The sequence below is a fragment of the Bison bison genome, unplaced genomic scaffold (assembly GCF_000754665.1).
Source record: "Bison bison bison isolate TAMUID 2011002044 unplaced genomic scaffold, Bison_UMD1.0 scf7180017864456, whole genome shotgun sequence".
Taxonomy (NCBI): Eukaryota; Metazoa; Chordata; class Mammalia; order Artiodactyla; family Bovidae; genus Bison; species Bison bison.
Genome location: NW_011495018.1, coordinates 9,112,057 through 9,134,397, shown reverse-complemented (window position 1 = coordinate 9,134,397; position 22,341 = coordinate 9,112,057). Strand labels below are relative to the sequence as shown.

Sequence of the window (22,341 nt, the reverse complement as noted above, 5' to 3'; positions counted from 1 at the left end):
CGACCCCATGGCCTGTAGCCCACCAGGCTCCTCCATACATGGAATCTTCCAGGCAAGAGGACTGGAGTGGGTTGCCATTCCCTTTTCCAGGGGATCTTCCTGACCCAGGGATCGAACCCTGGTCTCGAATGTCGCAGGCAGACACTTTACTGTCTGAGCCTCCAGGGCTGTCTGACCTAATGGGGACTGTGTGGCCCAATGTTTGTGTTTTGCCTGTGGGGCCGGGACCAGCAGGGGGCTGTGAAAGCCCAAGGTCACAAACCAGGCTGTGACAGAGGCTGAGTGCCTGGACGCCCAGCCCAGGGCTCTCTGCTCTCAGTCTCCCGGATGCCGACTCAGTTCAGGATGCAGAAGGAGGCCAGACTGTTTGTGCTTGTTTGGAAAAATGAACAATATGTTTACTGGAATGTTTGGTTACACATAGACCAAAATACAACAGAAGCTGCATATGTAAAATACAATTTTCCAGTAGCCACAATAAAGAAGTAAAAAGAAACTGACTTTCCCCCTTTTTTTATGCAGTTCTACTGAGATATTATTCGCCTACCATAAAATTCACCCCTTTAAAGCAGACAGATCAGTGTATTTACCGACTAGTGCCAACTGTCATCACTGTGTAATCCTAGAATACTTTCATCACTCCGAAAAGCAACCCAGTACCCATTAGCCGTCACTCCATACTTCCCAGAATTCTGCCCTCGGATCCATGAATCTGCTTTCTGTCTCTATGGATTACCGTGTTCTGGACATTTCATATAAATGGAATCATACATCTGTGGTCCTTTGTAACTACCTTTTCTCACTGACTGTAATATTTTCAGGGTTCATCCATCTTGTGGGTGTCCGTGCTTCACCTTGTTTTATGACCAAATAATATTCTGTTGTGTGAATATAGGAAGGCCAGACTTTTATTTTATCCCCTCTTCCTGATTAGGGTTTCCCTAATCCCAGCCCCAAACGTCACTTTGAAAGTCTAGACAGCCGAGGCGGCCCAGAAGAAGCTGGAACACAGGCTGCAGGAAGCCAAGATGGAAAATAAGAATACTCTATAAGGATGGGAATTACGTACTGAAAGGGAAAGATCAGGAAATACACTTTTCATATATATTAGGTCGTATAATTTTTTCAGGAGCTGGAAAGGATGTTGGAAATGGTTTAGTCATCCCCCTCATCTTACTGATGAGGTAACTGAGGCCCAGAGAAGGGAAGTGGCTCGTCTTGGGTCTTAAGACCCACTTTTTACTTCTCACTTGAGCCAAAGATTTCTTCTGAGTTTTGTCTCAGTTTTACAAGTTCCCCTCCTCTTAACCGGAGGACGGTTTACTGTTTAGCCGCTAAGTCATGTCCAACTCTTTGAGATCCCCTTTGTTGCCTGCCAGGCTCCTCTGTCTGTGGGATTTCCCAGGCAAGAGTACTGGAGTGGGTTACCATGCCCTCCTCCAGGGGATCTTCCTGATCCAGGGATTGAACTTGCATCTCCTGCTTGGCAGGTGGATTCTTTACCACGGAGTCACCTGGGAAGCTCGAGGATACTGCCTATCAGCAAATGGGCAGAAGGGGTACCTCTCTGGATGGTCCCTACCCGGATGGAGGGTCTTGGTTCACCATCACATCCTTTTCCTCACACTTTCCCATCTTCTAACCCCAAGCACCGGGCCCACCCCTCTCCACCAGGACCTGCAGGAGGATGGCTGCTGACAGCTCAGGAGCGTGTCCCAGGCCCTTCATCGACAGACTGGTCACCTCCAAGCCTGCTGCTTGAGGCTGGAGGCTTCTCGGAAGCCTGAACTGCCTTGGCCACTTCAGACACAACAAGCAGGAGGAGCTGGAGCAGGAAAAGAACCGGGCTGAGAAATCTGGGAAGGTCAAGACCAGAGCCAGATGCTTATCAGGAGGAAAGTTAATAGTGTTTTTGTGAGCTGAGCAGTCAGCCATTTCCCCAAAGATAATAATAGACACATCATGCTGGGTGTTCAGGAGACTTCTGAAAAAAGAAATCGTGTGGTGGAATGGATTGGAAACTCTTTTTTTTTTTTTCCCCTAATACGTCAAACAGGTCAGGAAAAAAAAAAAAAAAAAACTATGAAAGGCAACAATACCCAACAAACCCAAGCATTCAGTATGGGTATGCAAGCGAGGACTTTTTTCTTTTTCGCCAGTGAGACTGAAAAGCGATTATCAATGACAGGCACCTTTAAACATAGACGCTTTGTTCTGGAAAAGGCCTTTTACCTTTTACCAGTAAAGTTGAAACTGCAGAGAACTGGGCCTTGCTTATAGCTGACTGGCCAGCTGGCCGGGCGCCCCCTGAAAGCCGTTCCTCCTCCTTGGGGGAGGCTGTCTTAGACTTGTTTGGGTTGTCTCTCTCCTCCTTTACTTCACCTGCCCGAGTCTTTTCCAGCATCATCGGTGGCAGCCTTGGCCCAGCCCCTACAAACAGGCACTCTCTCAGGGCACATGGAGGTGGGGGACGAGTTTGCAGTCTGAGGTCTGGCGTCAGGCAAGCTTTTCCCACTCTGAGCCGTCTGGGAGACTGTGCCGGAAAGCCAGGAGCTGCCAGACCTTGAAAGTGCCAGTGCGGACTGGAAATCGAGGCCAGGCTCCCCGGCTCCGCCCGGTCTTCCTCCTTTATTCAGTAGGAGCCGAAAAATGGGTCACACGTAACTCTCCTCCATTTTGCTTTTTTATTTCTCTGCAAAAGAGAGAGTGTAGTGGTCCTCCATCCAATTGTGAATTAAAAAAAACAAACACAAAAAACAGTTGCTACCTGTGAATATTCAGATTTTTGCCACAAGAATGGGGCTGAGGGCCTTTGGCCCTGGGACCCTGGGTTCCAAAGCTGTGTCTTTTTTCTGTTGCGTGCTTCCTGACGTTTGCAGACAGTGGCCCTGATGATGTACAGGATTTCCGGGTGGATTTTAGACCTCAGTCGGCCACCTCGGCCTCAGTCAAATGATGCTTCTGTCTCCCTCCTGTGCATTTTCCCTGCAGGGCTCAGAGAAACCTAGCTGCACGGGCCCCTCTGCCCTGGAATTTGCAGTCACAGCACTGATTAGAATGGGGGTCTGATTTCCTGGAATGTGCAAGGTCTCGCTTCTGTCTCTGCTGCCTCCACGCTCCAGACCAGCACGGGGCCAGACTCCGCATTGGAGCCATGGCTGACACATGTCCTTGGAATCTAATGGAGCGGGGCAGACAGAATGCAGTCGCTCAAACTGAAAACATGGAGAAAATGAGTCTGGCAAGGCATCTTTGCCACCTTCGCTAGGTGATGCTTTTTTCTTCTCCTCCAGGCAAGTGCTCTGCCAAAAAGGAGGCCCCATCCTCTTTGCGGACTTCCCAGGTAGCTCAGCGGTAAAGAATCTACCTGCCAATGCAGGAGACACAGGTTCAACCCCTGGTCCAGGAGGATCCCCTGGAGAAGGAAATGGCAACCCACTCCAGTATTCTTGCCTGGGACATCCCATGGATGGAGGAGTCTGGTGGGCTACAGTTCATGGGGTTGCAAAGAGTCAGTTATGACTCAGCAACTAAACAACAATCCCCTTTTCACATCCCAGGTCATTATCCATTAGGAACCTGTTTAAGTCAGTGTCTCTCCTGACCCTCAGGGGGAAGGTAGTCCAAGGTCAGTGGAAGAGGAGGAGGCGTCCTGAGCTCCTCTGGCGCCCTGGCTCCTTTACCTGCCGCCTGCCTGCTGTTCCTTCTCCCCCTCAGCTGCCAGTCCTTCTCCTCCTGTGCCCCTCGAGGTAACGCTCAATCCATCGTGCACCCTCACAAAGAGAGCTTTGCTCAGTGAGAAAAGCATCCTTGTGCCTCCCCGGGATGCGGACCAGCCGCTCTCCCAGCTGTGCGGTGTCAGGTTACTTAACCGCCTGCCTCCTGGTGCAGCTCCACGCGCCTACATACCTGGTCCAGCTGGGGCCCTGGGTGCCCACACTCCGCCAGAGGTGTGGAGGCCCGCCATCCAAAGTCCTGATGTGGGGGGCGGCGTGGCAGGGCTCGCCGCTCACGGTAAAGCTCAGTCTTTCAGCTTCTGTCTCTTCACGGTGCCGGCGGCTTGCCTTGGCCTGCAGCCCTCTCCCTCTCTCGGGTCTGTTCTGGCTCCGTCAGGAGCTGGGGGGCCTTTGGCTCAGGGCAGTATGATGCCCGACATCCCTGTCCCCCACCCCTACCCAGCCTTGCCAGGATCCACTTGGCTTCGTGGTAAAGGTTCTGACTAGTGAGTGGAACCGGACGGGTGAGACTGGGCCGCTGGGCCCATGTGGATGGTGTGCGAGTGATAATTTCCTCCTGGGGATGAGGGGCCCTCTCTCACTTGGGCCTGGATTTATTTACCAAGCAAGTAACCTCTTTGTAGTTACTTTTAATCTTGCCCTACTAGGGACAAAGAAATGTTCACATGTGACCCTGGGACCCTCTATAGATGAATAAGGGGACAGCCTTGGGCATACACCTGCTGGCAATACATTCCGAGGGGTCACTGGTTTCTAGGCCTGAATCTAGGCTGGTTCTTGGAAGATGGGGGCTCCAGAGACTGGCCTCCTATGGGGCACACCCTCTTGGGGTACTTTGACTGTGGGAGGGTGGCTGACAGGTGAGGAGTGCATCCCAGACCCCTTATTCAACTGAGCTGTTTCTAAGGCTATTTAAACTTTCCCTGACACCCACTGCAAGCCTGCTGTGCTTGCTCCTTTATTTACCGTTTCTGAGCCTATGGGAGACTGGCTGGCTGTGCCTGCTGGTGGCCAAGAGAAATTTCCCAAGGCTTCCGGGCAGACAGCAGTGGTGGGTCCAAGCTGGCATCTCAGGGGTAATTACTCCTCCTGGTCCTTCCAATGAAAATGGAAAGGTTTTCCAACCTCTGTACAATGCATTTGTACCCTTGCCTTAATAAGAACTTTGATTACTTATGCCCAGGTACTCTCAAGGAAGAGAGGGCTGGACCCAAAGTGCTCCGGGGACTGCGTCGAGTGCAGGAGAGCCAGCCGTGCAGGACGGTGGCTGCCCTGATTGGTCTGCCACAGCCCCTTGGCGAGTAGACCCTGGACGAATCCAGCCATCATTTTGTCTGAGTTCCTTTCTCCCTATTTTGTCCTTTCCCCTTTGTTGGTGTTAACTCACTGAGTCGTGTCTCACTTTGTGACTCCAGGGACTGCAGCATGCCAGGCTTCCCTGTCCTTCACTATCTCTGCTCAGACTCATGTCCATGGAGTCGGTGACGCCATCCAACCATCTCATCCTCTGTTGTCCCCTTCTCCTCCTGCCTTCAGTCTTTCCCAGCAGCACCAGGGTCTTTTCCAATGAGTTGGTTCTTTGCCTCAGGTGGCCAAAGAATTGGAGCTTCAGATCCAGCATCAGTCCTTCCAATGAATATTCAGTGTTGATTTCCTCTAGGATTGACTGGTTTGATTTCCTTGCAGTCCAAGGGACTCTCAAGAGTCTTCTCTTAGCACCACGGTCCAAAAGTATCATTTCTTCTTCACTTAGTCTTCTCTATAGTCTAACTCTCACATCCATACATGACTACTAGAAAAACCATAGCTTTGACTATGTGGACCTTTGTGGGCAAGGTGATATCTCTGCTTTTTAATATGCTGTCTAGGTTTTGTTGAAACTTGCCTTCCAAGGAGCGAGTGTCTTTTAATTTCATGGCCACAGTCACCATCTACAGTGATTTTGGAACCCAAGAAAATAAAATCTGTCACTGATTCCAGTTTTTCCCCTTCTGTTTGCCATGAAGTGATGGGACCGGATGCCATGATCTTAGTTTTCTGAATTTTGAGTTTTAAGCCAACTTTTTCACTCTTTTCTTTCACCCTCATCAAGAGGCTCTTTAGTTCCTCTTCACTTTCTGCCATTAGAGCGGTATCATCTACATATCCGAGGTTGTTGATGTTTCTGCTGGCAATCTTGATTCCAGCTTGTGATTCATCCAACCTGGCATTTCACAAGATTTACTGTACATAGAAGTTAAATAAGCAAGGTGACAATATATAGCCTTGTCGTACTCCTTTCCCAATTTTGTCAGTTGTTCCATGTCCAGTTGTAACTGTTGCTTCTTGACCCAAATACAGGTTTCTCAGGAGACGTGTAAGGTGATCTGGTCTTCCTTTCCCCTATGTGCTATCAGTTGTCAGGACCGGGCTGTGCTATAATTAGTAGTCTTTAAAGTGTGACTGTCTTTGTGTGTGCTTGTAATCAGTCGTGTCTGACTCTTTGTCATCCCATGGACTATAGCCCACCAGGCTCCTCTGTCCATGGCATTTTTCAGACAAGAACACTGGAGGAGGTTGTTATTGCTTCCTCTAGAGGATCTTCCTGACCCAGGGATTGAACCCATGTCTCCTGTATCTCCTAGCCTTGTAGCCAGATTCCTTACCCACTGAGCCATCAGGGAAGTCCATGACTATGCTGGAGACGCAGGAGACGCGTGTTCAGTCCCTGGGTCTGGAAGATCCCTTGGAAAAGGAAATGGCAACCCACTTCAGTATTCTTTCCTGAAAAATCCCATGGACAGAGGAGTCTGGTGGGCTACGTCAATAAGGTCACAAAGAATCAGACACAGCTGAGTGTGCACGAACCATCATGACAATATTTGGTGGCATTTAAAGTTGAAGAAATTAGGTGAAAAATCACAAATGAATTCTTCCCTTTCTCTGTGGAGCCAGGAGGGACCTTGGAAGCCCCCAGTTGAGCCTCCATATTTTACAGTGGAGGAATCTTCGGCTCGAGGGGCTTGCCTGAAGTTGTGCGGTTTGCCTCGTGGAGAGTGAACTGGGCCAGGCACCTTGGATCATGGGAGATAGACACCTGCCTTCCAGCACACAGGGTGCTTCCTCGGCTCCTAGACAGGCTGAGTCTGCCTAGGCTCAGCCAGACGACGGCATCATCTCCAGCAGGTCCTGAGCTGTGGCATCATAGCAAAGCAGTGTTGTTCTTGTAGTCTTTAATTCAAGTTTTGGTAGATTTCCCTAGTTGTCTGGAGCTTTCACAGGGTTAGAATGTCTTAGAGACCATCACTCCTGCCCTTCTTAGTTTTCTGTTGCTGGTGATAAAGGACCACAAACGAAGCAGCTTTAAAACCACCCAAAGTCGTTATCTCGAGTGACATGAAAAGGTCCCCAGGCACAGTTCCCTCTGCTCATTGCTTCCCTGGGCTGAAACTGAGACATTGCCCAGGCTCAGGATTCTCTTCCAAGCCCACTGGTCGTGGACAGAATTCACCTCTTCGTCTTTACAGTGAGATCCCCGTGTTGTCGCTGCCTCCAGATCAGGGAGCTACTGATGCTTCTCAGCTCTTCACAAGCACTTTGGATTTTAAATCAGATGAGGTTGGAATATAGGCAGGGTCTGCTTCATGGGTGTGTAATCTATTCAGAAGGACCCCCACTCCTGACTTAATGCTCTGCTCACCATCCTGGAGTTCTTGATAATTTTGAAACAAGGGGGTCCCTGCATTTTCCTTTTGCCCTGGGCTCTGCAAATTATCTAGCTGGTTCTGAATGTGGGACAGGGCATTAAAATGCCAGTGATTTGACCAATCTGCTCCTGCAACTGATTTGAATTTTGAGAACATGCTGTTCCTGTTGAATAAAGGGGGATTTATTTCTTTTCCCTAGAATACACTGCGTTCTGTTTTCCAAATTAGCCCTACTTATCAACCCTGTGGAGAATTTGGAAAGCACGATTGTTCTTGCTGGAAGCAAAGGTTGGCTTGTTAATCCTAAATCCTGGCTCTGAGTTCTCAGGCCTGGAAGTGAGAAGCTGGTTCCCACAACCGCAGGGGCCTCGGGGGGCTGGAGGCTGGGTGAAAGACCGCAGAGGCAGAGCAAAGAGCTCCTGCTAGGCAGCCAGACAGATGGGGTCGGCCTCCCGCCTCTGCTGCTCGCCAGCTCTGAAACTCTGAGCATCGTGCTTGACTTCTGTGATCCTGCGTCTCCCCATCTCTATAGATTGGGGGTAACAGCTTCCTGCAGGCTTGCAGGGATAATTCGAGAGAACGGGTATTCAGGGCCTAGATTTGCGCTTGACACATGCATAGAAGATGCTCCGTAAATGTGTAGTTGTATTCTTATTGCTGCTATTTATTGCCAAGATTGAAAGCTGGGTGGGATTTGACTTGCTGTAGGGGAGGAGAATCTGTATGCTGGCCAGGAAGGAAAATGTGTGTGTGAATGCAGGACGTGGGGTGGAGTGTGGTGTTTTTGGAGGCTTGGTGAGAGGTTTGCACAGGTGGAGAGTGTGCATTAAGGAATCTTGGGAGGTAGAGTTGGGGACTCATAGCCACGTGATGGAGGGAGTTGTGGATGAGATGGGGTTGGCCATGGGCGCCCTGCAGTAATTTCATGCACCCCAAGTGGTAATTACTGAGGGGAGACATTGAAAACTGACCTGCCTGAATTAGAATGTGCAAGTGGGATTCTTAAAAGCTTCAGAAGTGCAGAGGAAACTCTGGGAGGCGTGGAGGTGCCCCTGGGAGGCTGAGTGCAGGGCGGAGAGCTGGGAAGTGATGACCCAGCCTGTGGCTCGGAGACGTGGGGGGTTTAGCGCTTCTTGTGCTTCTCATTCAGGAATGTTCTGGGGTTGGAGTCCAGCTTGGTCTTCCTGTCTCTCCCAGGAAACCGTCTCTTTTTGAAATTTTTAAAAATTGTTATTTATTTTTATTTTATTTTTTTGCCTCCTGGCATGTGGGATCCCTAGTTTCCTGGCCAGGGATCAAACCCGAACCCCCTGCATTGGAAGCACAGAGTCTTAACCACTGGACTGCCAGGGAAGTCCCCCTGCAAACCATTTCTGTCCTAGGGTAGATAACTAGACACAGAAGTGACTTCAAAGCACCTAACTGTATTTATTAATTAAACCCAAAGAAAAATGACCTCCTAGATTTACTTTCCCTGTAGCCATATCCCTGAATGTCCACAGCAGTCTGACAGGATGGGAGATGACAGAGGGAAGGAGACAAGGTTTTAACCAACTGCAGTTTAAATATTTCACTTCTGCAGATTTTCCAGAAGCTTTTGACAACTGAATGCTTTGCTAGGGCCCTCATGGGGCAAATGCAGGCTCTAGGCCAAAACCTTGTCTACCTTCCCTATAAATCTTCTACTTTGATTATTGTAGCTGTGCTGGACTGCAGCATTATCCACTGGAGAGAGCCCAGGAGACCAGGCTGAGGTTCCCATAGTTTCATGGTTTGTGGACACTGGGTGTCTTAGTAATTGCTCCAAAATCACTGTAGATGGTGACTGCAGCCACGAAATTAAAGGACGCTTGCTCCTTGAAAGAAAAGCTATGCCAGCGTATTAAAAAGCAGAGACATTACTTTGCCGACAAAGGTCCACCTAGTCAAAGCTATGGTTTTTCCAGTAGTCATGTGTGGATGTGAGAGTTGGACTATAAAGAAAGCTGAGTGCTGAAGAATTGATGCTTTAGAACTGTGGTGCTGGAGAACACTCTTGAGAGCCCCTTGGACAGCAAGGAGATCCAACCAGTCAATCCTAAAGGAAATCAACCCTGAATATTCATTAGAAGGACTGATGCTGAAGCTGAAGCTCCAGTACTTTGGCCACGTGATGCAAAGAACCAACTCATTGGAAAAGACCCTGATGCTGGGAAAGATTAAAGGCAGGAGGAGAAGGGGAGACAGAGAATGAGATGGTTGGATGGCATCACTGACTCAATGGACATGAGTTTGAGCAAGCTCCAGGAGATGGTGAAGGACAGGGAAGCCTGGTGTGCTGCAATCCACCAGGTCACAAAGAGTCAGACATGACAGAGCGACTGAACAACGACACTGGGCCAAAAGAAGGAGCTGACAGTTCCATTTATCAGATAATTAGGTCTCAACAACTTAATAAGTTTTTGTGTCCTTGTAACATAGTAGTCACCCACTCCAGTGTTCTTGCCTGGAGAATCCCAGGGATGGGGGAGCCTGGTGGGCTGCCGTCTATGGGGTTGCACAGAGTCGGACACAACTGAAGCGACTTAGCAGCAGCAGCAGCAGCAACATAGTAGTCATTTGACAAAAAAAGGAAAAGAAAGAGGGATTTCCCTGGTGGTCCAGCGGCTAAGACTCTGCCCTCCCAGTGCAGAGAGCTTGGGTTTGATCCCTGCTCAGGGGAACTAGGTCCCAGATGCCATAACTAAGAGTTTGCATGCCGCAACTAAAGATGCCGCAGGCTGCAGCAAAGATCTCGAAGATCCCAGGTACCCATCCAAGACCCGGCACAGCCAAATAAACAAGAAAGAAAAATGACATTTTAATTTTATTAGTCACTATCCACAATTACTTACAAAATTAATACAAATGATCTATGTGCACTCACTGGGAGCCACACAGCCTCTCAAATCTTAGATTCAGATTGGACAGTTCCACGCATTTCCAATTCGACATTGATTTTTGCATGGTATTTGCTTTTAATCACAGAGACCACCACCACCCGACGTCCAGATTCACAAACATACAGAATCGCTGAAAAAAGGTAACGCAATCTGATTTTGAGATTGTGAACTGCTGAGAGCTTGTGCTGAAGGTGTCCAACAGTGTTTTCCCAGGAAACTTGAAATATCCTGGGAGTTTGCTATGACTCTCTGGGGTGTCTCTGGGCTGAGTTTGAGAATGAATGCATTAGGATTGGAAAGATTGCTTCCTACTTCACACCTTATCTTTACCTGAGTGTTTTGCCTTAAAGATGAAAGAAGCACATGTTTTAATGTATTTAAAGCACCTGTGCAGCTGTGTGCCAAATCTTTGGAGAGAGGCACAGGTAGAAGTCTGTCCTTTGATTCATAGACCCCTCACTGCGATTTTCATTTTCACTGCAGCCAGTTTTCTTCAGTGTGATAACGTATGTCAAATACTTAACTTACTGCCTGGCCTTTTCTCAGTAAACACTTTATAATGGAAGTGTCTGCTATTCTAATTTTTTTTTTTTACAAAAATATTTATTTGGCTGTGCCAGGTCTCAGTTGTGGCACAGGGGATCATTACTCTTTGTTGAGGTATGTGGGATCTAGTTCCCTGACCAGGGATCAAACCTGGGCCATAGATCAATTTTGGGAAAATCGATAGTTTAATAAGAGGGAGTCCTCTGACACAATATGATGTCTCTGTCCATGTATTTACATTTTCTTTATTTCAGCAGTGCTTTGCAGCTTTCGGTGTACAGGTCTTGCACATGTTTTATTAAACATTTTCCTAAGTATTTAATGGGCTTCCCAGGTGGTGCTACTGGTAAAGAACCTGCCTGCCAATGCAGGAGATGCAAGAGACATGAGTTCAATCCTGAGTCAGAGTCATCCCCCAGAGAAGGAAATGGCAACCCGCTCCAGTATTCTTGCCTGCAAAACTCCATGGATGGAGGAGCCTGGTGGGCTACAGTCCATGGAGGTTTCAAAGAGTTGGACATGACTGAGTGACTAAGCACAGCACCCAAATATTTAATATTTTTGGTGGTGTTATAATTGATATTTTTAAAAATTTCAGTTTCCAGTTGTTTACTGATAATGCATAGAAATACAATTGATTGTACATATTGACGTGTTACCCTGTGATGTTAATAAACTCACTTATTCTAAGTCGTATATTTATAGATTCTTTTTTTTTGTAGACCCTTAATGTCACCTGCAAATAAAGACAGCCCTATGTTCTCCTTTCCAATCTCTATGCCTTTACATTTCTTTTTATAATTAATTATTCTAAGACTTTAATAAAATATTGAATAGAAGTGGTAAGAATAGATGTCCTTGCCTTGTTCTCATTTTTAGCTGTGTGTGCTATGCTCAGTCACTCAGTCCTGTCCCATTCTTTGCAACTCTATGGACGGTAACCCGCCAGGCTCCTTTGTCCATGGAATTTTCCAGGCAAGAACATTGGAGCAGGTTGCCATTTCCTTCTCCAGGGGATCTTCTAGACCCAGAGATAGAACCTGTGTCTCTTGTATAGCATTTATTTTTTCACCATTAAGTATGACGTTAGTTTTAGGGATTTTTGTTTTGATCTCTTTTGTCAAATTGAGGAAAGTCTCTTTTATTTCTAGTTTGCTGAGGTTGGTTTTATTTTTTTAAATCATGAATGGATGTTCAATTTTGTAGAGTCTTTTTTTTTTGTACCTATTGAGATGATTGTTCAGATTTTCTTTTTTAATATGTTAATATGTGGAATTGTAAAAAGTTGGGCATAACTGAGCGACCGAACTGAACTGAATAGTGAATTACTTTGCTTGATTTTCAGATGTTACACCAACTGTATTTATCCTTTCCTTGGATAAACCTCACTTAATCATGATATGGTATCCTTTTTATTATATTGATAAATTCTACTTGTTAAAAAATTTAAGGACATTTAGTCTATGTTCGGGCTTCCCTTGCGGCTCAGATGGTAAAGAATACTCATAATGCAGGAGACCTGGGTTTGATCCCTATGTTGGGAAGATACTCTGGAGAAGGGAATGGCAACCCACTCCAGTATTCTTGCTTGGAGAATCCCATGGACAGAGGAACCTGATGGGCTACGGTCCATGGGGTTGCAAAATTAGGACATGACTGAGCAACTAATACAAGTCTATGTTCATACCGGATATTGGCCTATAATTTTCTTATAATATCTTTGGCTTTTATATTAGAGTAATGTTGAGTTCATAAAATAAGTTGGACAGTAGTTTCCTTCTTCTGTTTTTGGAGAGAGTTTGTGAAATGTTAGTATTGTTTTTTCCTTAAATGTTTGGTAGAATGCACCAATGAAGTCCTATGGGCCTGACATTTTCTTTGTGGAAAGGTTTTTAACTACAGATACAATTTTTTTTTACTAGATATAGTATTGTTTGGGTTATCAGTATCTTCTTGAGTGAGTGTTAATAGATTATGGCTTAAAAAAAATCTGTCCATTTTATCTGAGCTGTAGAATTTATGTGCATGATTTTGTTCATGATATTTCCTTATCATACTTTTAATGTCTGTAGAATCTGTAGTGATGCTCCCTTTTTGACTCCCTACGTTGGCCATTTTTTGTCTTTTATCTTTTTTACGTTAATCAGGAGTGTAGACAATACCTTATTTTCATGCTCTGAGTTGCCAGCTTTCTATAAATGGCTGGCCATTACTGAATGCCAGCCAATTCTAGCTTTCTGTGATAAGGGAGCAGCTAGAGGTTCCAGGCCTTGACTCTGCTTGAGATTTCCCAAGTTCATTACCTTCTGCCATGTCAGTTCTGGCCTAATTAAACAAGGCCCTCACTTAGCAGAGGGAGTTATATTTGTCTTCTGGGGCAGCTTGGTTGCTCCATGGGAATCTGAGAGTGCAACTGGGCTTCGGTTCAGGCGAGGCTCTTCTGCTGACCCAGCTCTCATCTAGCTCTGCAGTGGCTATGGGGTGCTCTTGCAAGCTGGGGAATGGAGGTGCACATCAAAGCCAGAAAAACTGGCTTACCACACCGTTTCCCTTTGCTCTCTGCCTCTGCACTCCTCCTGTTAGGAGGAGTCTCCAAGACATACACAAATTTGCCGAGGTTGGGAGAGGGGTTCTCTGGACATATTCACCTCTCCCTTTACTTTTCTGCTGTGCTACAGAGGTAATTGGTGCTCAACCCTGTCTGGAGCTGCCTACTGAGCACCTCTGCCAGTTCTTTTTTTTTTTATTTTTAAGCTGTGCCATAACTTGGCCAAGCACTTTATCATACACAGTAGCTCATAAAGTCAGTGACAAAAACACGTGGAAGTAGGAGACTTCCTTGTGGTCAAGTGGTTAAGACTTTACTTCCCAATGCATGGGGTGCCAGTCAGTCCCTGATTGGGGAGCTAAGATCTCACATGCTTTGGGGCCAAAAAAACCCCCAAAACATAAAATAGAAGCAATATTATAAATTCAGTAAAGACTTTTGAAAAGTGGTCTATATAAAAAAAAATCATTAAAATAAAAAATCACACACACACACACACGGAAGTAGATGAGCTTTGCTGGTAGCTCAGTTGGTAAAGAATCCTCCTGCAATGCAGGAGACCAGGGTTCAGGTCAGAAAGATCCCCTGGAGAAGGAAATGGCACCCCACTCCAGTATTCTTGCCTGAAAAATCCCATGGACAGAGGTCTCTGGTGGGCTATACAGTCCATGAGGTCACAAGAGTCAGAGTGAAGACACAACTTAGCAACTAGACCACCAGATAAGACTTGGAGGAATCTTCCACCTAAGGTCACACAGCTAGGACCAGGTGTCTCATCTGATCCTTCTGAGACCAGAGCCGGTGCTGTGACCCATCCTCCCCATGCTGAGTGGCTTGGATGCCCCAGCTCTCTATCTCCATCACTCAGAGAGTGGGTCATGACAGAGACAGGTCCATCTCTGGAATTCTTCACCCAAGCTGACCCCTCTGGGAGGAAGATGGTTGACTCACAGTTGAAATCACAGCAGATGGGGCCAATCAGGGTTTCTAAAGACCATGAGGCAGCAGCAGCAGCTTCCTCTAGTTTGATGAACAACTTCTAAATGGAACCGGACTCTAACACTCAGTCTAGCTGCTGTTAGTGATCCTTTTATTCCTCATTTGAAAATTGTGTTTGGAGAAGGCAAACACTTCTTTGGTTTGACGTTTTGCCTATCTTTGGACTACTGGTTGATCCTGCTTTGGTTCAGTTGTTTCTGCTCTATTTATTTCTCCCAATGACACGGATCTACCAATGATAATAGAGGTAACTCATTGCTTTTTCATCTAAGCTGCACAATTAAGGCTTGTCCCTTGGGCTTCTCAGTGTGGTCTGTGTTCCCACAGCCCCTCTGTTCTGTTTACTCATCTGCAGAATTAGGCAAGTCTTGTGATGCTGAAGCTGAAACTCCAGTACTTTGGCCAGCTCACGTGAAGAGTTGACTCATTGGAAAAGACCCTGATGCTGGGAGGGACTGGGGCAGGAGGAGAAGGGGACGACAGAGGATGAGATGGCTGGATGGCATCCCCAACTCGATGGGCATGAGTTTGGGTAAACTCTGGGAGTTGGTGATGGACAGGGAGGACTGGCGTGCTGCAATTCATGGGGTCGCAATGAGTCGGACACGACTGAGCGACTGAACTGAACTGAACTGTGCCCAATCTCAGATTCCACAATCTCTTTCTCTTGCTGTAGCATGTTGGAATGAAAGGGAGAGACAGGGATTAGATCATAGAATGTTGGAGTGGGAATAGACTTCACAGCTCATTCTAGAGGTAATTGGCCCCATTTTACAGACGGGGAAATGGAGACCACCCAGTAGGCTGTGGCTGGAACTTGGGCCTTCTAGTGTCCAAGCTGGCTCTGGACACTGCTCTCCCATGTTGCTGTCCCAGGTGGATAGACCCTGGAGCCCCTTTCTCTAGTGTGTGTGAGAAAGCAACTGCTTCTCATTTTAGCTGGAAAAACCCATGCTCATTTTCATCCCTGATGTGGGCAGATTCTCCCAGGCCTTTGTGGGAAGTAGAAAGAGGAAGCGAGGGGATGATTTTTAGTGGCAGGGCTCTAGTAACTGTCCTTGTGAGGTTCTCAGAATCCCCACACTTCCCTGGGGTTGCTGGTCTTGTTGGAGTTAAGCCTTCTCTTGGCTTTTCCCAGGGAGCAGGTCCAAGGAAGTCCAGAGGTACTTGTTTACAGCTGTCTCTGGGTGATGTTCGCCAGGTTCTGAGTCGGGGAGAAATGTTTCTATCCCCTTATTTATTTCTCCTATTGGAGAACTTGGAGAGACACACCAGTTAAATCACCACAACTACCTGGAATCCTGGGAGGACAGCAGATATGTTTGGGGCTGGAAATGTTGTATTTTTGCTCAGTTTTTTTTTTTTTTTTTTGTGATTCATACACTCTATGAAGGAAATTTAGTGTCTATGTAGAAGTCATTTATTATCTGTGAGCCTCAGTTTCTCTAAAGGTTGTTGTTGTTCAGCTGGTCAGTTGTGTCTGACTCTTTGTGACCCCCATCGACTGCAGCTTGCCAGGCTTCCCTGTCCTTCACCATCTCCTGGACCTTGCTCAAACTCGTGTCCGTTGAGTCGGTGATGGCATCCAACCATCTCATCCTCTGTCAACCCCTTCTCCTCCTGCGTGCTATTTTTCCCAGCATCCAGATCTTTTCTAACAAGTCAGCTTTTCACATCAGGTGGCCAAAGTATTGGAGCTTCAGCGTCAGCCCTTCCAATGTATAATCAGGGTTGATTTCCTTTAGGATGGACTGGTTTGATCTCCTTGTAGTCCAAGGGACTGTCAAGAGTCTTCTCTAGCACCACAGTTCTAAAGCACATGGGAACAATATCCAATTTTCCTCTTCCACAGGAAGGGGATCATGCTGCTGCTGCTGCTAAGTTGCTTCAGTCGTGTCCGACTCTGTGCGACCCCATAGACGGCAGCCCACCAGGTTCCCCCATCCCTGGGATTCTCCAGACAAGAACACTGGAGTGGGTTGCCATTTCCTTCTCCAATGCATGAAAGTGAAAAGTGAAAGTGAAGTCGCTCAGTCATGTCTGACTCTTAGTGACTGAATGGACTGCAGCCTACCAGGCTCCTCCATCCATAGGATTTTCCAGGCAAAAGTACTGGAATGGGGTGCCATTGCCTTCTCCGAGGGGATCATGAGGGAAGGTTTTCTGGTAGTATCATATGAAAGGGTCCTGAAAACCAAAATAACAAAAATGATGCTACTGTAAATTTGCTGAGTTAGTTAATCTTGCCTAGTATTTGCAGACCTTTCCTATACCTTAGAAAAATCAAGCTGTGCAGAAAGGGAGTGGATTCCAGCCCTGAAATAAAGCAGTGCAGATTCCAGGAGCTGGGACAGAGAGGGGCCCTTTGGTTTTCGATGGTCTCTCACTTCCAGGAGGGAAAGTTGGGAGAGGCAGGCTGGTCCCCAAGATGTCCCTGTGCCCAGGGGTATAGAACTGAGAACTGAGGTCCCTGGTGGGGTCACACAGCCACTGGGGATGCCTGTGGATATGCAGTTCCAAGAGCCATAGAGGACTTGAGAATGTCACAGGTTTCACAGCCTGGAGCAATGGCCGTACCCCAGGCATGGAGGCGTTGTGTGTGTATGTAGTGTAGGAGTGCATGTATGTGGGTATATGTGAACGTAACTGGGTCTATGTGCGAATGTAAGAGTGTGTGTGTATATGAAGCTGTGTTTCTATAAGAGTCAGATGGAGTCTGTATATATGTGTGTGCATGAGTGTGTGGATGTCTTTATATGTGTGTATGTGTGTGTACATGTGAGTGTGTGTGTGTGCATGCTCATGAGTATGAGAGTGAGTGTGTGTATATGTGTGTGTGAGCATGTATTCATAAATGTTTAAGTGTAGGTGTGGGCTTTAGTGTGTGTGTGCATGTGTGTGCGTTGGGGGTGGGCCGCACAGACCCTTTGTTCGTTAGCGGCAGTTTTGCAGGCCAATGGTTTCCTTTGAAACTTCAGGCTTCTTGCGAACCCCACTGTGTGAATGGGGAGAGAGGCAGACCAGGGCCTCTCAGACCATCTGTGGTGAAGGATCAGGGTTCCTTTCCTTGTTATTTCCTACCCATCATGGATCAATACATTCATGCTGCTAAGTCGCTTCAGTCGTGTCCGACTCTTAGCGACCCCATGGACTACAGCCCACCAGGCTCCTCCATCCATGGGATTTTCCAGGCAAGAGTACTGGAGTGGGGTGCCATTGCCTTCTCCGCAATACATTCATAGCATACACTAAAAATGAATTACTACCAAGATGTAATAAGAAAAGACACAACCAGCCCCATTAAAAATTTTTTAGATTTCTGTGTCAAATTTCTTTATAGGTTTCTGGAATCTCCCTGTGAGTCCCTTCCCCCCAGGCCGGGTGGCAGTGTGGCTGGCAGAGCACTGGGTGCAGCCCTGAGCTAGATTCACAGCTGAGGCAGAGAGAAGGGGAAGGCAGGGTGTAGGATTCTTGGCTGCAGACTGACCTGGAATCCCTCTGCCATCCAAGCAGAGAGACTAGGGGTACCACCAGGTAGCACAGGTTTGGGGTCAAAGTAAGAGGCTCAGACCGCCTCTGCCACTTGGGTACCCGCAGAATGGGGGCTCAGTATCCCAAGTCTCCAGTAGCTCATTTCTGAGTCAGGTGCTATGGGTGTGTGCATTGGGTTGGTGGCAACTAACTTCTTGCCTTCCTCGAAACCCTATGTGTGATCTGTGATAGCTGGCTTTGCAAATGCCCATGGTATGGGGATTCCCTAATTATAGTGGATATGTTTACATAAAGAATTTTGGTCACTGGATTTTTCCCTTTTTTTCCCCCCAATAGAATCAAGGCATCTTTTGGCCTGGGATGTCCCGGGGTGGGAGGAGTGAATGATTAATTAATGATTAATGGAAAATTGCTTTGGGGACAGACAGAGGGGAAGACCCTATCTGTGCCTTTGCCTTAGTGCTTATTCATAGTAGCCTCTTAAATCTCTAACATCTGATGGGCATCTCATCAGAAACAGCTTCAACCCCTCCCCTCGACAGCGGTGGTATGCTGAGGAGGGCTGCTGTGTGGTTCTGGGGGAGTCGGGGAAGGGACACTGGTGGACGGTGCCATGTCAAGGTGACCCTTGGGCCACCCGCTGTTTGGAATAATAAAGGAGGCCCAGGTATCTGCTGATGCCTCTGGGTCAACATTTTCATGATGAAACAGTTGAGACCAAGGAAGCCAAGCAAACAGGTCATCTTTGGTGGGTGTTGCTGTCTCATCTGGGGCTTCCTTGGTGGCTCAGTGGTAATGAATCCACCTGCAATGCAGGAGCCGTAGGAGATATGGGTTCGATCCCCAGGCTGGCAAGATCCCCTGAAGGAGGGCATGGCAACCCACTCCTGTATTCTTGCCTGGAGAATCCCATGGCCAAAGGAGACTGGTGGGCTACAGTCCATGGGATCGCCAGGAGTCAGACACGACTCAAGTGACTTGGCACACACGCACGTGCATCTGAGTGGGCATTTCTTCAAGTGCGGGAAAGATCTTTGTCTCTGAGCCCAGGTCTGGGGTCTTGTCTTCACCCTCCTTTTTTGGTTTTTCTGACCCACAGCACAGAGCACAGGATCTTTAAGTGTCTTGCCTTTGTTTCTCTTCTTAGGTCAGGAAGATCCCAACAGTCTGCGCCATAAATACAACTTTATTGCCGATGTCGTGGAGAAGATAGCTCCTGCCGTGGTTCACATCGAACTGTTTCGCAAGTAAAGAGCGCCTTCCTTTTTTTCCCCCAGTCTCCGAAGCTCCCACCAAAACTGCTGCCACAAGCAAAACATCAGAGCTCTTTCTGAGACACTTTAGAGTGTCACTGAATACAGTCCTACAAGAAGATAAGCTCTTCTCCCTTGGGATGTTTTCCTGTTTGCCCATTGAAAGCTACATTCTTGACCCTTCTAAGATGTTTTAAGAGCCTCTGGTTCTGAAGAGATTCCCTAAGAATATTTTCTAAGTGGAATTTTGGGATGCGAATAAAAGTCAGTCTAACATTCTATTTTTTAAAGTTTAATAAAGCCGTTGGGCAGAGTAACAATTGCTAGTAATAGGTGTGTGTTGCTGTTATAGAACTGATGCATCAATGTGTCAGAGGGTCGATTTTAAATGTTTCAGCTTTAACCGGGTACTCGTTTTGGTTCTAGGCTTCCTTTTTCTAAGAGGGAAGTGCCAGTGGCCAGTGGGTCTGGGTTCATCGTGTCCGAAGATGGACTGATTGTGACAAACGCCCACGTGGTGACCAACAAGCATCGGGTCAAAGTCGAGCTTAAGAACGGTGCCACCTATGAGGCCAAAATCAAAGACGTGGACGAGAAGGCGGACATTGCCCTTATCAAAATCGACCACCAGGTAGGTGTGTTCCCCACCTGCAGGACCAAGTTCTCAGGTGCCTTGGCTGACGCTTGGCTAAATCCGGAGAGGTCAAAAGACACCAGAACTCCCTGATTTCATGAGTTTCTCAAGTGGGATGGAACCAGTTAGGTCTGGATCAAAGGAGAGCATTTGGGAGATGCTGAGTGTGGCCTGGGGTGGGGAAAGGGTGGGATCTCATGGAAGCTTCTTGAATAAGCAGGCCATAAGATCAGAGTTTTAATAATAGTGTTCTCAATTTTTATCAAAGCAGTAGGCTTATAAAGAAATGAATAGGTAAGCAGTGAAAACTGAGTTTCCGTTCCATTCCTACCCCTCAGGCAACTGTTGCTACAGATTTGTGTTCCTTCGTGCACTCACCATGTATAGAGAATTTACTGGGTTTTGAAGTTAACCATCATTAGCATGGAAACAACTACTCTGAAAACAAACCAAGTCTCCCAAACTGGGCTTTTGCAAAGTTACTACATGTGTTTTAAAACAGTACTTCACACTCAAAAGAAGTTTTGGAAACCTTGAATTAAAACAAAGCTAACGGATTTTGTCCTCATAACGCTTCTCAAAGCTTTTCATATGCCGATGTGCATAGGACCCTCCTGCAAGAGTGTGGCTCTGAACTACAACTATCTGAGCGCAGAATTTTTTTTTTTTTTAATTGAGATGTAAAGAGCTCAGTTTGGGAAATGGCTTGCTTTCTGTTGAAATATTCTCCTTGTAGTCATTTTTGTTCTGTTGATTTGTTTAGCAAAATCTTCATGTGTGTGTGCTAAGTTGCTTCAGTTGTGTCCAACTTTATGCGACCCTATGGACCATAGCCTGCCAGGCTCCTCTGCCCATGGGATTCACCAGCAAGAATACTGGAGTGGGGGGCCATGTCCTCCCCCGGGGGATCTTCCCGACCCAGGGATTGAACCCGTGTCTCTTACGTCTCCTACATTTGGCTGGTGGGTTCTTTACTGTTAGAGCCACCTGGGAAGCCCAAAGTCCTGGCTGAAATCAAGTCCAGTTTTTATTAGACCATCAACAGTTCCCACTTGTTGGTACGTCGATAACAGAGGTTTGGTTTGCGAAGTGGCAGGTACCTAGCGAGATTGTGTTTTCTGGTTTCTCCACACTTTGTCATTTTTTAGACTTCATCTGGAAGGAGGAATCGGGATAGATTGGAATCTTGCTTCTGGACCAGGAAGAGGTCATAAACTGAGAGGCGGAGAGTGGTCTTCTTTTCCAGCTCTCAGTGTCTTTTACCTGATCTGGGCTGTGAAGTCAGACCATGGTGAAATAGCATGGGCTGTTTTCGTTTGTGCTGTTGATCAGAGCAGAAACAGGCCCGGTGCCCAGTGTAGGTAACTGACCTTTAGAGAGGTCTCGATTGCATACTATTTCTGTTAGGTTACCATGGGATTTCTGTAACAACTCATCTTTCAAAATGTGTTTATGGGTCATAGTATAGTCGTACTAACTTCTACTTGATGAGCTCCAAAACTGGACTAGGCTCTGCCTTCGTTTATAACTTTGACCTGTTCTGTCAACGGCTTTTATCATTGCCATTTTACATAGGAAGGAATAGGGATTCAGAGAGCTTAAGTCACCTCCCTGAGACCACATAGCTAATACTGTGGTGAAATTATAGCCTCCTAAGCTGGCCAGGGGTCTTCCCGCAGGAGACGTGGTTCGGATCCCTGGGTCGGGAAGATCCCCTTAGAGGAGGGCATGGCAACCCACTCCAGTATTCATGTCTGGAGAGTCCCATGAACAGAGCAGCCTGGCCGGCTGCGGTCCATAGGGTCCCAAAGAGTTGGCCACGACTGAAGCGACTGGGCACACACACGCAAGCCTGCCAGGCTCCCCGAGTGCCCAAGCCATGACCATGAGGGAGGGATGAAGCCTGACCTTTTGGTGTGATGAGATGGCTCAGCTTTAAATAACCCACGGGGAGGCTGGCACACCCTGGTGTAGGATCATACAGCTTGCAAGGTGTCCAGGATGTGGTAGTCTCACCGGAAGGAGGCTGGCCAGAATAGCACATCCTGTGGCCACACGCAGGACTCAGCTCCCCCGAGCCCTGGGGAGGCAGCCAGCCGTGCGGGCTCTGTGCGGGCAGGGCGCTGGTCTGGACCCTGCATGAGCTGCTCCCGCTGAGTAATTTCATGTTTGGCACACATGGGCACATCCCATGCAGCTGCTGTGGCCGGGGGATATTCTTTTCAGCTTCTGAGCCGAGGTGGAGAGCGGGTTCTCCTGTCATCCCTGGCAGGTCCTGGCAGGATGTGGATTATCTTGATGGACCAGCTTTGCAGGGTGTTTCTAACCTGGCTCTTGCTGTTCCCGGGAGGCTAGCCTTCCTGCCAGCAGCAGGCTATTTGAGATGAGTTTCTAGCCCCAGAAAAAGGAGCTTGAAAATTTAAAGTCGAACTAATGTGGCTTTGCAAAATGGAATCGGAAATGAAAGGATATTAAATTGCAGACACCCACACAGGAGACTGGTTTCCACTGACTAAACTGCTTTT

The 22,341-nt window shown here is 47.4% G+C and overlaps 1 protein-coding gene across 1 annotated transcript in view; it reads left to right on the top strand.

The window, feature by feature from the left end:
• The first annotated feature begins 3,825 nt into the window (after nucleotides 1-3,825).
• The window catches only part of HTRA1 (HtrA serine peptidase 1), a 43,694-nt gene continuing 25,178 nt past the window's right edge, over nucleotides 3,826-22,341 (top strand). The window contains exons 1-5 of the mRNA XM_010859579.1: nucleotides 3,826-4,014; nucleotides 4,180-4,240; nucleotides 4,921-5,034; nucleotides 19,029-19,176; nucleotides 19,609-19,813. Of these exons, the coding sequence (XP_010857881.1) occupies nucleotides 3,826-4,014; nucleotides 4,180-4,240; nucleotides 4,921-5,034; nucleotides 19,029-19,176; nucleotides 19,609-19,813 (717 nt within the window). The remainder of the gene's footprint in view (nucleotides 4,015-4,179; nucleotides 4,241-4,920; nucleotides 5,035-19,028; nucleotides 19,177-19,608; nucleotides 19,814-22,341) is intronic.